This window comes from Drosophila innubila, chromosome X, assembly GCF_004354385.1.
Source record: "Drosophila innubila isolate TH190305 chromosome X, UK_Dinn_1.0, whole genome shotgun sequence".
NCBI classification, from domain to species: Eukaryota; Metazoa; Arthropoda; class Insecta; order Diptera; family Drosophilidae; genus Drosophila; species Drosophila innubila.
The window spans coordinates 25,738,435-25,755,208 of NC_047626.1; the positions used below are offsets into that span (position 1 = coordinate 25,738,435).

The 16,774-nt window shown below is 36.3% G+C and overlaps 3 protein-coding genes across 3 annotated transcripts; 1 reads left to right on the plus strand and 2 right to left on the minus strand.

The window, feature by feature from the left end:
* Positions 1–223: 223 nt before the first annotated feature.
* On the minus strand, positions 224–1,767 carry LOC117789438 (G2/mitotic-specific cyclin-B-like). The gene has a single exon (XM_034628470.1). The coding sequence runs from the start codon at positions 1,734–1,736 to the stop codon at positions 396–398; it is 1,341 nt and encodes a 446-aa protein (XP_034484361.1). The 5' UTR covers positions 1,737–1,767; the 3' UTR covers positions 224–395.
* Positions 1,768–2,672: 905 nt separating this feature from the next.
* LOC117791501 lies at positions 2,673–7,563 on the plus strand. The gene is made up of 6 exons (XM_034631284.1): positions 2,673–2,986; positions 3,551–4,530; positions 4,641–4,773; positions 4,835–5,025; positions 5,220–5,401; positions 5,458–7,563. Exons 1-6 carry the CDS (start codon positions 2,824–2,826, stop codon positions 5,597–5,599), a joined length of 1,791 nt encoding a protein of 596 aa, XP_034487175.1. The 5' UTR covers positions 2,673–2,823; the 3' UTR covers positions 5,600–7,563.
* A 509-nt stretch (positions 7,564–8,072) lies between these two features.
* LOC117791510 (dynein regulatory complex subunit 4) lies at positions 8,073–14,600 on the minus strand. The gene is made up of 5 exons (XM_034631296.1): positions 14,216–14,600; positions 11,890–11,932; positions 10,592–10,756; positions 9,197–9,500; positions 8,073–9,133 (listed from the first exon to the last, which is right to left on the minus strand). The coding sequence occupies exons 1-5, from the start codon at positions 14,216–14,218 to the stop codon at positions 8,209–8,211; spliced, it is 1,440 nt and encodes a 479-aa protein (XP_034487187.1). The 5' UTR covers positions 14,219–14,600; the 3' UTR covers positions 8,073–8,208.
* Positions 14,601–16,774: the final 2,174 nt, after the last annotated feature.

Genomic DNA, 16,774 nt, shown 5'->3' on the forward strand with positions numbered 1-16,774 from the left:
TTTATCATGTTTGTGAATTTGGCGTACAAAAATATATTATGTGTATTTTATCCCACCGTTTTTGAAGGCTTTTTGGGCTTAAATTTCAAACTCAATTATTATTTGCGGTATCTGCAGGTAATGTATTTCATACAAATATAGGTAAGGCAATTAAACAGTAAAACAAGACCCAATATCTTAAACCCGTTAAAAGTTTCAAATTCTCATCAATAAAACACTGTAATTTTCAATTTTATAATCATTATTCATAATTAGGAACAAAAAAATTACAGAAATATAAATAGTTAACAAATAGAACCGAACTTGCAGTCAAAATGAAACAAAAACTGCACAAGCTTAATAAGAGAAATGTTGGGAGAGAAAAAGAGGTAGAGCGGCGGGGAGAGGGGCTTTTTCTACTTATTGTCCACAATGGAGTCTATGAGGGAACCACTCAGCTCGGAGCGTAATGCAATCTTGTGGAATTTCTTAGCCTGATATTTGCAATAAATGGCTTTCAATTTGGCTGAAGGCGCCTCTCTCACCAACTTGGCTATTTGTCGTGTAATAGGACGCAAATGCTGGGCCGTATAACGGGAATACTGCATCAGTGTAGGTGTCCAGTGGTTGTCATTGAATCCCGTTGCGTCCCCGGCGTTTCCGTTGAGCAAGTGCAGCGTTAAAAACAGCGAAGCAGCCGCCAATTCAGATGGCTTATAGCTGGCCAGATCGTAGCTAACGGTGGACAATTCCAAAAAGTACTTGGACATGACATGATGAACTTCCTCAGCGCAGGCGGCCTTCGAGAATCGTCGCAAAAAGTGTATGGACAATGGACACGATAGATTGTTATCGATGGTCTTCAGAATCTGCAGTTCCATTAAGCGAATCTCTCGATCTGTATACGCATTATCAGCGATATAGACGAAATCGGCAATGACTGGCGGAAAGACCTCCTCGTATTTTGTGGCTATAAAGAGAGCTGTGACTCCCACCAACTGAAAGTGCTGACGCTTTGTGCTATTGACCACTTGCAGATAACGATCGATTAGGGACACGGCCAGATAAAAGGATTCTGTGACCAATTGGAACTGCATGTGCACCTCGTTGATCCAATCGATAAGTACAGCACGCATCCGGCTGGACACCTCCAGTTGATTGGCCAAATGATTAACATGTATGGGATGCTGATCCTCGAGCTCATACAGATGATTGTAAATGTCGTTCACATACTCTGATACCAAGATCAAATGCTTCTGATCATCAGCATCAATGTCTTCAACATCCGTCAAGCGTTGACTGGACAGTGATAAAGTTTTCGGTGCTGTCTGTGCTGCAGTTGCTCCTGGCCTGTCCAACTTGCTCGGAATCAAGGGCAACATTGCAGCAGGTTCCTTTTTATGCACTTCCAGGTTGATCAATGGTTCTTTCTTGACCACAATATTGGATTGGATGCCCAGCAGAGGTGCTGTTATTGTTGTTGTAGTCTTGACAGTTCCCACATTGTAATTAAAAATGGAATTGCTTACACCAAGAGGATTCTTCTTCCACACTGCATTCGTTTTTAGTTCTCTTTGTGCCACATCTTTGGTGGCATAGTTAAGATTCAGTCCAAGATTCTGTATTTCGCCCAAGGCAACACGCTTTGTGGTTGCCTCATTTGCAGGCACTGTGAACTTCTTCACTTTCGTTTGGTCATTCTCGTATTTCTCTGTAGAATTTTCGTCCATGAGCATTTTCATTGTAGTACCCAACATTTTAATGGTTATTTTTTTTACACAATGAATAATAAGGATAATGAATCTCTTGATTTTTATTTACTTTGTAAAATCCCAAATTTGGGGAATATTTTTATCAAATAAAATTTTCTAGTTCTGTTTTGTAGCTTTCTTTAAATTACTGAAATATAATTTATAAATGTTATTTCAACGATTGCTATAATTGTAAAGACTTTTAAGTTCTGGACTTTTATGTAAAAGCCTACATAGTTAAAAACATAAAATAAAAATATATTTAAGTTGTGTTTCTTCTTCTTGTTAAGCTTTTTGTTTATTCTAACGTTCTAGTAGGTCAAAATTCCATATAAAAAAAACGGTGACGCAAAGAGAAGAAGAAAAACTTGACAACTACCATAGAAAACTTTTCGCCGCCGGAAATTTCTGGTCTACTCGATTTTCTGCTTACATAAATTCCATTTAAAATAAATCATAGAAATATAACCTTTGCGAACACTAAATTAAGTATAGTATACATATTTTTAATATCCCATTACCAAGTTTATAAACATTTTTCTCAGAACAATTCTCAACTTTAAAAAAAGAAATATACAACATGAAATATATAATTCAAAATTTACTTCGTTTTATGAAAGAAAACTAACTATTTTTTTTTTTATTAAATTGAGCCTTTTTTACTTTGTTTTTTCTTGCACTTTTATTTGTTCATACGCCAACTGTGTTCTCAGGCAAGTAAATGAAACTGTAAATTTTAAAAATTTAAATATGGCGGCAAGCACGTGTTTCCCGCCTGCTTCTTTTTTGCGCATGCGCAGAGCACATGCATTTAATCGATGAATCGCAGCGCAAGACATATCGATAGTGGCTATGCAGTGTGACGCCATCGATTACTGGCACACTTCACATCTCTTGCTAAAATACAAATTATAGTTAAATTCAGCGAAATTGCAATTTGCACAGGCTTGTGCTTGTGCTCGAGTTGTTTAAGTGACTCGAGACGAGTTAAGTTGCAAATTAATTTAAGGGTTGCAGCAAAAACCACAACGAATTATCGTTCAATTGTGAAGTCAGCACGGAACAGGGCAGTGGCTCTGTCGCTGGCCACAACATGATAAAGATGCAGGTGGAGATGCAGCTGGAGACGGAGATGAAGATGGAGGTGGAGGTGGAGATGGACAGTTTGTCAACACCAACATCAGTAGCTGAAGTTCATGTAAATCAAAACACAGATACAAATTCAAATGTCGCAGCGGATATTGTAATCACTGAACGTAAGTTTCATTTGTGTTTGTTTTTCTTTTTTTACATACTGCTAATCAAGTAATTATTTTGACAAAATACAAAACATTACATTTAAAATCCAACTATTTTTTAAATTGTAAAACCCAATGAATTTTAGTATTTTTTTTTAAGCTCCAGAGCCTTAAGAATTTATAATAAAATAGAAAAAATTAATGCAATCAAAATATTTGCAAAATAAAACACATACAGTGGCTCTCAGCCTATTTGACACATTGCATTTTTACCTATGCTTTGTTTTATTGTCTATTTATTATATTCAGATATAATACATATACAAAAAATACATATATAAAAAATAAAATCAAATTATTTTGGTCATGTTGATAGATTTATCAACAAATCTGCGTATTAGTTTTTTTTTATTTCTCCTCCCCATTAAACGATAAATTCATTTAAAATTTGTAATATGTAAAGGTAGTGGGTCAAATAAGCTGACAGCCACGCTTTGTGAGTTTTGTATTTTGTCAAAGGAATTACTTGACTCATGCATGCACTTTTTTTTATTGATTATTTAATTTGTTTATTGTCAACAGCAAAACAACAGCAGCAACAACAAAAACAATCAGTGTGTCTGTCGGTCGCTGAGAAACTTCGACGCTTCTGTTACATTGGCACATTCGATGTACCCATTTTTGCTGCAACAACTTTGGATCTCACAGTCGAGAGTCATTTTCCAGTCTTGCTGGAATTGTGTGCTCAGATCAGTCAAAGGGAGCTGATCGAGTGCTTGAGCAGCGTGCTCGCAGCTGGAAATGCCGAGCAGTTGCCGCGCCGTGACGAAGCTCTCCTAGTGCTGGCCGTGTATCTGTCCTCGTGCACTGATGATAAGGAACGGAACTCGGCACGTGGACATTTTGTCATGCTGGTGACGAGTGGCAAGGATCTGCTGCTGTTTATCAAGTTTGTGAAGCGTGTGCAGAGCTTAATGAAACGCAAGACACCCTTTAGTCGGACCATCCGCAAAGCCGTCATCGACTGGTACAAGCTGCAACCGCTCGAAAGACTGTTGGAAATGTGGTCGATGAGCGACTGTGAATATTGTACACATCGCGATCTTTTGTTTCATTGCCACTACACTAGTGAGAAATTCGATATGGATATTTTGGCCGCTTTGCGTCTGATATTTACGCCCCCCAAAGAGGTGATCTTGTGGCCCGATCATCTTGATCCATTAATCAACTTGAAAGAATTTATTCTGGGCATTGCTAAAGTGCGTCTTGCCCAGAAGCCAGAGGAGGCTTTACCAATTGTACAGCAATTGCATCTTGGCTTTCAACATGTACCGCGTATCTTAATGAGTGATCCACAGTTGCTCAACATTTTACTACCCAAAATGAGCTACGACCAGCTGCTGGAAACCTGGCAAAAATTCCTCAATGTATTCAAGGTTCATCGGGACGATCAACGCAAATATACCGAGTTGTTCTTCGACGAGTCTAAATTACGTGACGCCAATGTGACGCCAATTCGTCTGCTCATCCAGGAATCACGTCTTATTAAGCGCAAAAGACTCGTGAGTTCTTACACAAATCATTGCACTAGTTTTAGACACATCCTGAACATATTTGACTTAAATTGCTCTAACCTTTTGTTCTTGTTCATTCATTTATCATTTGTACACAGGTCACAAGAGGCGTTGTTCCCACTGTCCATTCAACCTTTATGCTTAATCTATACAAGCGTTGCTTCGGATTGAACAAACCCATCGGCTTGCGTCTACATATTACAATTAATCTGGAGAAGTGCTATATAGGCAGTGCGTAAATTATGTCGTTCAAATTGCATTATTTGTGGCTAACATAGATATTTGCTTGCAGAATATCTAAATGGACGCTGGCGCTCAGTCAAATATCTGGACGCTGTTCTTGCATTAGCCTTTGGTTATTACAAGAGCGAATCGCAGGTAAATGTTCGAATTTGGTACGACAAGAGCGGCAGGTTGAAACCCTTGCCATGGACTCCGACAATGACAGTAGATGAGGCCAAATCTTGCTGTGAAATGCAACAGGTATGCTCTGCTCAGCTGTCTACTAGCTCTATGTATTATTATTATTCTTGGTATTCCGCAAAACTAAAGACAGGGAAACTAAATTAAAATTTAAAAATCAAAGAAATCCAAATCTAAAATAGCGCAATTTAAAAATTAATTATCAAATGTGTTATGGGGAATCGAATTCTTAATGCTTAAATGCTTCGTTGCAGATCGTCAAAATTAAACAAACTCTGACTGACGTTATCGACAATGCACTGAATGATGCAGCTAATACGTTTGATGCGTTTTTAGTTTTGGTGCCAAGTGCCACAAGAGGCAATCCCAATAACAATTCCGATGAACTTTTTCGACGACTTAACGAGTATCGCCAAACTCGAAATCCGAATGCCAAGTAGGTGTCGTCCTTATCTTTCGGCTTCATATTTGAATAATGTAATGCTTTTGCAGATTTATCATAATGAGTTTGCGCGAAAATCATGGATCCATGACCTACTCAAAGGAGCGTAAAGAGAATATTTTGGAGCTGTGCGGCATTTCCGATCAGATGCCACGTCTAATAAATGCCTTTGCTAATGGCAAATTCGTTTAAGCAATCAGCTGCAGCTTAACATCTTTATTATTTGAGTGAAGGAGCCAGCTTACCAAAGATCATAAGCTGACCCACGAGGCGGTTGCATCAACAGACCTGGTCTGTTTATTCTGCCACCGAGCTTCTATTTTAATAATACAGCGACAACGATATAGCGCTCTCTCTTTCTTTATCATGCTATCTACTTCATCACTGTCTCTTTTGCTCTGTAAAACACATCCATACACACACACACATTGATTGGTGCCCTATTGCACACATTTAGCACCATTGATGCTATTTAATTATAAACAATATTTCTATACATAAGCTAGATTAATAATGTGGCATCCATAACACACACACACACGCACACAAATACTCACAAAACATCAACAATATATTATCTCAATTTTGTATCTCAATTCATTCAACATGAAACAATATTTTCTTAACGATCTGTACGCATTGTACACATTTGAATTGAATTGGATTTAGTCGTAGTAAAAGAATTTATTTGCAATCTCATTTTCAAAACGAAAACGCAAACGAAAAACTAAAACCGAATGAACTGAATCTAAATTAAATTTGGATTAAAAACAATACAAAGTGAATCTGAGCAAAGCGAAAAAAAAACACAACATAAACAAATTGCCTTACAAACAAAATGTTAGTCAATCTTTAATTTTAACTTAAACATATAAAACAAAATAAGAGAAAAATACAAGGAATTTCGTCGAAAAAGTACTGAGAGTAAACTAAACAGAAGCAAAACAACGCATTTAGATAAAAATATTCAAATGAAACTATATGAAAAGAATACACAAATAGTCCAAACTAACAATAAGTTAACACACAATTGACACAAGCTAAACGACATCAAAATATTATTATTAACATTAGATTTTGTGTTGAAATATATTCAAGTGAAAACTGCCCAAGATACTGTGACATTTTGTGTAAAAACTTAACAAGAAAATGGAAAACAAAAAGAAAATAGAAAAAAAAAAACAGAAAAATATTAGAAAATTGCGTACAATACACAAATTAATACAGCTAAGAACTCCTCCAATGTGCCATTCATACATACATAACACATTTGGACTCACAAGCACACACACAGACGTATACTAATTAGATTATAAAGCGCCTGAACATAAACCGAACAATAATTACAGCAACAACATTAAAAATTCGACTACATTAATTAAGTAATATTCTATTAAGTACGTTTAAATTTACATACAACAACAAAACAACAATTTGGAAGCTGTACGAAACTTTCCAAAAACAAAAAAAATAATAAGAACAAAAAATACGAATAATGAAACTAAAAATATTTCTAGGGGCAGTTTATGATAAAGTGTCCCACACGAGTCTGTGAAGTAAACCGTTGTGATCGCTTTGAAATTTTTATTTTAAATGAAAAAAAAAAAAACAGAAAATAAATAAATTAAAGCAAACTCAAGAGCAACTAAAAAGATTCAATTAATTATAAGTTTGACTAAAATGCAAATAATTTCGAAAAATATATGAAATAATTGTAAAACAAGTGCGTAACCAAAAAGTACCTAGACTCAGAATGCAAAATTTGAATACTAAACACAAAGACACACATATATTTCATTAACTTTCTTTCATAAACTGGCTCAAGCGCAACAGTTAAACACACACCACACACACCTACATCTCACACAAGTATGTATTCACATAGTATTAACTACATATAATGTATTCCGTACTGTAAATACTCTTATGTAGCTGAAAACCCTTAAAAGAAACAAACAATTTATTCATTCGTTATTTAACTCAATCGCACGAATTCATCAAGTGAAAAAATACTGTAATAAATAAACAGGCTCAAAGAATGTTTTGACATCTAAAAGAAAAATAAACCCATATAAAATTCGAAGTAGCAGCAAAACCAAGCAAAACTTTATGTGATATCTATTTGAAAAATAAGTGAAATAACACAAAAAAAAAAACGAAAGAAAATAAATAAGAACTTAACACAACAAACTGAAGACGACAAAATAATTCATGATATAGAAAAAATTTTTAAAAGAAAATTGCAGGCATAATCCCATATACGAAGTAAAACAATTGCACCTAACAATTGATTTATTGACCTCTTTTGTTTTGTTTTCATATCTCACTCCATCTGTTACAATATAGTTATAAAAAATAAAATATTAATTTCTATATATAACTACAAGTACTTAGCATATACATATTTAAGCTGCCTAATGTTACGAAACGTTTTTGATTATAATAGAATTAATGATAATTAATTAATCAATGCCAAAACTGCAATGAAGCAATATCTGTGCGTTATATACAAACATACATACATATTCAGCATGCATCAGTTGAAATTAATTAACATAAACACTCGGAAAGGGAAAAAGGAATTTGCAATAGTATTATATTCATTTGAAAGTTGAACTCTTTTTTTAATCTGTTTCTCTTTTTATAGGCTTATTTTTTTTTTTAATTATATACATATCTGAATATGCAGATATACATAAGTATTTATATGTATGTATACACACTTCTTATACATGACATAAAGATGAATAAAACTAAAATGAACTTCAAATGAAATCTCGTTATCCGTTATTAGTTGAGAATTACTTATTCTCTGTGACAATGCCAGCGGGTCCGCAGATGTAGAGTTGTTGATTATCACGTTGTCGAATGGGATCGAAGCCAAGTTCATCGGTGGGAATGCCATATTGCTTAAGCTTGCCCTCATAGGTCTCGAGCAGATCATCGTGAGTCTTCCAAGCCTTGGCCAATTCATAACGCAAATCGATAATGGTTTGATTCTTGCTATCAACAACATCGCTGACTGTTTTCTCCACATTCTCCAGTTTGCTGGCAAATTCGGGAGCACAGGTGGCCATCGTTTTGCGCAGTACAATATTGCGTTTCTCATCCTCACGCATAAGAGCTGCGATCTTTCGCTCGAGAAGAACATTCTTGAGTCCCGTCTTTTGCTGCAACTCAACGATGACTTCGTTGAATCGAGCCTTGAGCGTGGCTCGCTCCCCAACGAGGGCATCGTTGCGCAGCAAAAGTGTCTCAGATTCCCACATCAGGCTCTTCACCTTCTTCTCCAGGACGGTATTGCTCTTCTTGAGGCGACTCAGCTGCAACTTGTCACGATCGTAGAACTCCAGCTTACGCTGCAGCTCCTTCATTTGGGTCTTGGCCTGCTCCAGCGGCTCCTTGAGGCGACGTGTCTCGGCGCTGGCCTCGGCGGCAATGCGATCACTGCGATCCGCTTGACGACGCAGCTGCTCAATTTGTTCCTTCATGCTGCCAATCAAGGCCAAATTGTTCAAGGTGATGTCATTGTAATAATTCTTCATGTCGTTAAACGCTAGATCATGATGATCCTGCAGGTCCTTGATTTGCTGATTCTTGCGCTCCTCCACCTCGAACATTTGTGAGTTAAAGAACAGCTCCAGCTTTGTGCGCTGCTCCTTCATCTTCTCCTCGTGCAGACGATCGTTATCCTTGCGCTCGCTCTCAAACAAAAGACGCTGTTCCCTACGGATGCAGTTGCATTGGTTTTGAAATTGAGACTCCAAATTGTTAGCATATACTACTCACAGCAGCTGTTGATTGAAGTGCGCCTCCAGCTGGCGATGTTGCATGTCGCTCATCTCGATCCGTTCACGAACAATGCGACGCAGTTGCCGCTTATCGCTCTGCAGCTCCATCTCCTGCAACACATGATGCTCCTGGGCGACCTTCAGCTGGGTCATGGCCTCTGCACGCACCTCACCCAGTTTGCTGTGATTCTCAAACTGCAGATGCTTCATCTGTTGCATGATGTGCTTCGTATCAATGTCAGCCAGATCCTGTGTGGCCTCAATCTCCTTGTCCTTCTGCTGCAACTCATATTTGGACTCCTCTGTGATATTTTTGAATTTGATGAGAAATAATAAGTATACAGATTTCTTTTTAGTTAATTCCCCATTTTGAATATTTGTTAAATAATTCGAATTATATCAGCGACCGCAAATCGTAGTAATGAGTTTGAAAACATTGAAGCCCAAGAAGCCTTCAAAAAGAGTGGGGAAAATACACATAATATATTTTTGTACAGCAAATTCGATAAAAAAAACGTGATAAGCTTTTACTTTAAATTTTTAATTTAAAAACTATTTTTAACTTTTAAAAATAATTTAAATAATGTAAATAAGAAATAATTATTTAATTTAAATTTTTATATACAAATTAAACAATAATATTTTAAATTTTATTTTTGAAATAAAAATAAGAATCATTTGTCAAGTATTTTTATTTTCTAATTTTTTCATACAAAAATTTATAACCTTTACGGTCACTGAGTTAAATACATTTGTGTCATATGTACATCTGATAAAAACAAAATTATGAAATTATCCTATTTTATGAGTTTTATTTATTTTTTGCTCAATAATAATGATTTGTTTTAAGCTCAAAATTAAATATTATACTCTAAGAAAATTCATAAAAACGGAAAATAACCATTTTGTTGCAATTTTGTATAAGAAAAACCTGGTTTCATTAATTTATTTATTTTCGGTAACTCAAATTTCTATGGGTGCATCAATTTAGTGAAATATTATAATTGAATATAATAAATTCATTACACTTTCTTATATAATAGTCACATAAGAATGTTTGTAAAAATGTGTAGATCTTTAGGACTTTAATTAAATACAATTAAAAATGAATGATTGCATTTTCTAATTATTTCAGTTTTTTCTTGATTTCGAAGCTCAAAAGTATTTAAAATAAATTGTAAGCCTTAAATCTATTTGGTTTATTTGAAAAGATTTGGTACATGATCTTGGGCTCGGGTACCCCATAAACCCAAGCCGAATCTGATTTGCTTGCGACTGATTTACAGTCATGATTTTGAAGTTTATGCAATTGCATTCTGTTTTATTTATTGTATTTTTTGATATTTAATATTATTGTAATTTTAATTTTTCTTTTGTGGTCACATTGACTTACCAAGCTGCTGTCGCGTGATTTCCCAGAAAGTGCGAATTTTGTCGCGCTCCAATTGAAAGTAATTACGTTCCTCCCGCTCCCGATCCATTTCCGCCTTAAGGCGCAAGGCAAACGCCTCCAACTGATCTCGTGTCATTGAGGAAGTGTCGACGCCATCGATGAGCACTGCAAAATAGCGTTTAGAGTTGTCTTTAAGTTTCCCAAACTATTATGAAAATTTAATAAGAAATGACCCCTGTTTTATGGTAGTGTATGTATGTATGCATGTGTGTATATGTGTGTGTGTGTGTGTATTTTAGGACTGCACTCGTGTCCGCATATGTATGTGCAGCCTTTGCTGTAATTGGTTTGTGTAATTGGCATCGTTGGCCGGCTGCTACCGTGCCTTGCCGCCCCTCTGCTTCCCCTCCTGCTACACCGCTAGCTGCTTGCTGCTTGCTGCTAGCCACTTGCCCCACCCCCTTTCCTGATTGCTCCTGCAGCAGTTAGAGCGCTATGCAGGCATTCTCTTTGCTTCTCTTCAGCCATAGGAAACAATTATGTGCGTTAGAGGCCGAGCTGGTTTGTTCACTCGTGGAAATTAAGTGGACATTTTTTTGTATTGTTGTTGTCCAGCCTGCAGTGTGTAGCATGCCTCATGCCTCATGCCCCATAACCCGTAACCCATTTCCCATGCACCATGTCGCATGCCTCTATGCCATACGACTGCTCGTTGCACAATTAAATTGTATTGAGAGCATGTGGCCCAACATCATGGGATTCCACTTGTCACATACTCTCACTCTCTCTCTCTCTCACTCTTACTCACTTTAGTGCTCTGCTGACCAAGCCTCAGATTATCATTATTTGACAAATTGTTTTCCTAACCAATTGACAGACATATCTATTGGACATAATGTGAAGTTCCCTCTCCTTCCCATGTTTTATATAGTTTCCTTTTTACTTCCTATTTGCCAATTTAAGTATACGCAGACTTTATGTTACAGGCTGTCTTATAATTAATTACTAATTCAATCACAATATCTGAGGAACGAAATGTCTATTATATGCTATATAAGCTTATATTTTGTTAAAAAGGATTACGAGTATATTTCTACATCTAAAAACTTAGACTTCGACTACAAAACCCAACAACTAGTTTTTTAAACAAGGTCCTATTTAATAATAGTTCAATAAGTCAGTCAATCACTTAGTCCATCAATCAATGCATCAGTTAGGTTATCATTCAGTCAACTCGTCAGTCACCCAGTCAGACAATCAATTTTATATGTAGAAAAGATAACGTTTTATGAACTTACCTGGCAGCTTTTTGCCCTTCTTCCCCTTTTTACCCTTTGGCGGCTGTAAGAGTTAAAGAATTATTAAACAATAATATTAGATTAACATGTAAATATATTTGAGTGCTTATACAGGGTGTTGCAGCTGTTGCTCTCAATGGCGAAGGCAGGTGGGGGTGGGGGCAGAGGGGGGCAAAAATATTTATTTTATTTCAAAAGCGTTATTTTGGTTTTAGACCGTTTTTTTATTAGGCAAACCTTCTTAGAATTCGTCGTTTTGTCGCAAAAAAAAAATGACCCACTCTACTGAATAATCTTTTTTTAAGGATCATGTATGCTAAGTGCGCAAGAAAGGCTAGTTTTCGAAATAGTTTAAACTTATATAAAGTTTAAAACGACTACAAAGACTAATTTAACTACGAAGTAAGATTGCTCATAGGATTGTGTGTTCTAAAAATCTCTGAAAGCAACCCAAAGGGTTTTGTTTTTGAAAAAATGCAAGCAATGTTTTCAAATAACAAATATATTTTGGAAAGATTAAGGTATTAGGTTATTTTTTAAAATTGAATGAAATGTATTTTTAATTAATTTTTGAATTATATAAAACATACCTAAAATAACATTTATATAACTCGGAAATTTTCAAACATTTGTTTCAAAATTAATTCTTTTAAAAATATTTAGAGGTTTTTGGTGATATTTGAAAAAAAAATTTTTTTGGCCCCCCTTCTCATAAAGCTGCCTATTCCCTCTGGCTAGTTAATTTTAAAGAATTTTTAAAGTGAATCGCACTTAATTTAATTGAGAACGCTTTTCAAGTAGAAATACAAATTATAGAAAAAGATTAAGCATTAAAGCAGAGTTTTGGACTTATAGACAACAATAAAAGGTGCCCGTACAAAGTATTTAGCAGTAAATTTACTAGTAAATTTTGAAGTGATTCGCACTTTATTTGATTAAAACCGTTTTCAAGCCAAACTGCAAATTGTAAAAGTAGAAAACATGTTTTAAATAAAATACGTATTGGATTAATTAATACACATATATATTTCTTAAACAGGGTATTTAGCACTCGCGCTGCAGTATTACAAAAGTGAATCGCTCTTAATTTGATGGAAACGGGTTTTAAACATAATTGTTGCACTTGTCGAAAATTATAAATATGCTAACCTCTGGCTGGCTATATTAAATATATGAAGATAAATATGTTAACAATGTATATATTTGCATAAGCAAGGCTTAATTCGATTTGAAGTTGCAGCAGTTTTCTTTTTTTTTTAAGCGCAACTCATTCGCGACAAGGACACAAACGTGGCACGTTGCATGGCCAGAAGAGAATCAGAATCGGAGAAAGAGTCAGAGTCAGAATCGGAGTCGGAGTCGGAGTCTGTTGCTGTGTCTGAGGCAAGAGACACAGAGAAGGAGAAAGAGAGAGCGGCAGAGTTGGAGACGACGTTGGCTGTGGCAGTGGCAGTGGCAGTGGCAACAACGACGCCGTTGCCGTTTTAAATAATGTGATGGCGCGGCTTTCAAAACAATTTCACAACAGCTGTTGGCTTATTGCATATTTTATGACTGCAAATTATTCAAAAATTTTCGAAGCCGCTCGCGTTGCGACCGCGTTGCGTTCACTCTCTCTCTCTCTCTCTCTCTCTCCCCGCACCGCATCAGCGTCCGCCCAACAACCAATGTGTCTCGGCAAAAGGCGTAAAATTTTCATAAATAATAATAGTATATATATCTATATATATATATATATATATATATATATATATGCATATATAGAGGAAGAGGTATGCGTATGCCAGCATATACAAATTGTCGAAAATGGACAACAGCAACACGGGGTGCAGTTGCTGTTGTCGTTGTTGCAGTTGCTGTTGCTGTTGAGATTTAACGCGCTGCACAATTCTTTTGCAATTTAACAACAGTAGGCGGGCGGCAACACTGTGAGGCAAGCATACGTAACGTATATAATATACATAAGCATATACCTATAAATGTAAATATATATAAACTATATGTATGTACGTGCAGCATGTTGTTGTTGCTGTTGCTGTTGCTGCTGCTGCTGCACAACAGCCTGGCTTGGCATGAAAAATTGAATATGCCAATGCAGCGCCAGTGAGTTGCAAGAGGGCAAGTGGCAACTGGCAAGTGGCAAGAGGTTAGTGGCAAGGGACTGGCGTCCAGTTAGCTGCCACACTCTTATCACAAAACGACAATGGGAAAGATGCTGTTGCCGTGCCCAGCTTTATTGCAACAACAGCTGCCACTGTAGCTGCCCCTTAAGCCACTTGTGCTTGCAACAGATCCCCATTATTAGCTACAGATCTTGGCAACTTACCATTTTGTTCTTGTTCCTTTTATATTTGTGATATCTTCCTGAATTTGGTCAATTATTATTAGTTTCTACAATCAGCAGCAATTGTTGCTCGTGCTCTCTTTGGTTGTTACTCTTGTTATATTTATTTGTTATTGTTGATGTTGATTGTTAAATTGTTTATGATTTAATATTGATAAAGCCATCGGTTGCCGTTGGTTGCCACGTGTTTGTCAAGTTACCAGGTTACCAAGTGTTTGCCAAGCAACCAATTCTGCAATCTACAATTTTTTTTATTTTTCCAATCTGCGTGTGATGTGTGAATTTCGGAATTTGTGAAAAACGAATGGAAATTCATTGGCATTCTCTCTGAATGCTTTGTTTTTCCCACTTTCTCAATCTTACTCATTCTCGATTGAGCTGTCAGTAGTTCTCCAAGTTAGTATTGCTGGTGCAGCATTTATTTGGGCTATTTGGCCAGCCACAAACTTGAAACTTTTGCCTAATCATCGCCAACAGGCGACAACAAAGAACGGAGCAGTATACGACTATGCAATACCCTGTTGAGCATGTTAATCGAAAGTCTAAATGTTAAATCAAAATTATATATTTAGAACAAATGTAATAGTTCTTATTGTTTTATTTATTAATATTTGTAATTCAGTTGTTAATACATTTGATCATTTTGAAATGATAATTTTATCATGTTGTATAACGTTATAATGTGCTAAGATAGGCAATTGTATCTATGGGTGGGTTTATACTTGTAAGAGTAAAGCAGGATATCACGTAGTCAGTCATGATATCTTAAAAAACATTTGCATTTTTATTCCATTTGGTTATCTAAAATACTTTTTAATACAATATGAAGAATATTATTGGTTTTACGTATAAGTTAATTAAATATTAAATTGGTGTATATTATACAAGGCTCCAAGCCGGTTCTAAAAACGAGCCTTTAACCGAACCCTTGAAATTATTTACTCCACGAGCCTGAGCCGAACCACTTTACCAAATAAAAGGTTCGGTTCAAAAGAAATAATTGCAAAAATTGTATGCTTTACTAATAATATATAATCAATTGAGACTTCAGATAAAATTAAGTCCTTTTTTTTTATTAAAAACTTATGAAAAATATTATGAAAAAATCATCATTAATAAAAAATTTAAATGGTAAAATAGATAAAATTATTAAAAAAAAAAAAACAGTTCGCGAAGCGTATTCAAGTTATGCTCTATGGTTCAAACCGCCGAACGGAACCTATAACAACATTTTGAAAGTTTTATTAAATATATCCGGAATTAGGAGGGAACTATTAAACGTCAATTAAAAGAATTATCTAAGCCATAAGATTAATTCATATTGCTTATATTTTAAGAATTTTCGCTAGTAATTTTTAAAACCAGCAATCTCTTTGATATTGCAGTTAAGTACAGGGCATAACAAACAGAGAGAACGGGAAAACCAAACAAAATTGAAATACTCGTTTAAGAAGTTAACGGCTGCCCGATAAAATAGCCAGGCAACGGGTCGTGTTGCATAAATATCCAGAGTCCTGTTGCCGTTGCCGTCGAGTCTCGCCGTCAGCTTGCCTCGTGCCCCACTTGCCGCAGTTGCCACAGTGAGTCTTAAATAGCATTTGCCAGGCTCGAATGTGCAGCACATTTTGTATGCATTTGCATTGCAGACAGCAAATCTAACAACAAATTGCAGTCATTATTGTTGTTTATCTCTCTCTCTCTCTCTTTCTTGGATTCTTTCACTTTACACTTATTTCATTTTATTTAAAATATCATAATTTATGTCATCATTAGAGTGTGTGAGAAAGAAAGAGAGACAGAGCTGCTATTTGTTAAGTTTGCGGCATTTAAGAAATGCCTAAAGTTCGAGCTGCTTTAATTAATTTGATCAAGTTGTTTGCTCCTTCAATCTAGGCTATCAAATTATTAAAGCTTAATATTCAACTTATAGACACAATTTGGGCAAAAGATACGACTACTTTAAGTTGAGATACAAACGCTAAAGTTTTTGGCGCGAATATTTCACGCCTTAATTCATGTGGCATTGGGGCAAGCAATTGAGCGTGTAGCAGGTGGGTTGGGGGAGAGCTGGAGGGGTGTAGACGGACAGTGGCGGGGAGGGGATAATTGTTGGAAAATTATGCGCTGCTTTCTTGGCGGTTGTGTAAACAGAAGCCCCAAATAAAAAGGATATCGCCGGGCTGTTTGCTGCTTGCCGGTTAAATGCTTTAATTGAAATTAATAACCGCAGCCAGTTGAGCAGACCAGCGACGCAGCAGAGGGGCAGCAGAGGGGCAGCAGCGGGGCAGTGGGGCATTAGAGCAGTCAAGCGGTGTCAGGACTACGTCTTGGCTCTGTGGCTGCCTCACCGAATTTTCAATTGTTTTCATTAAAAGTCAATTTTTGAAGGCTGGCAGGCAACTTCAACCCTTTGCGGCTTAATGCCGCACGGCAACAACTGGGTGGCAAGGTGGACTGGCGGGTAGGGGCATGCCGCATAATTTTGTATTGGCAGATGCTGTTGTGCATGGCCCATTGCACGGCTAACTGTAACTTTAACTG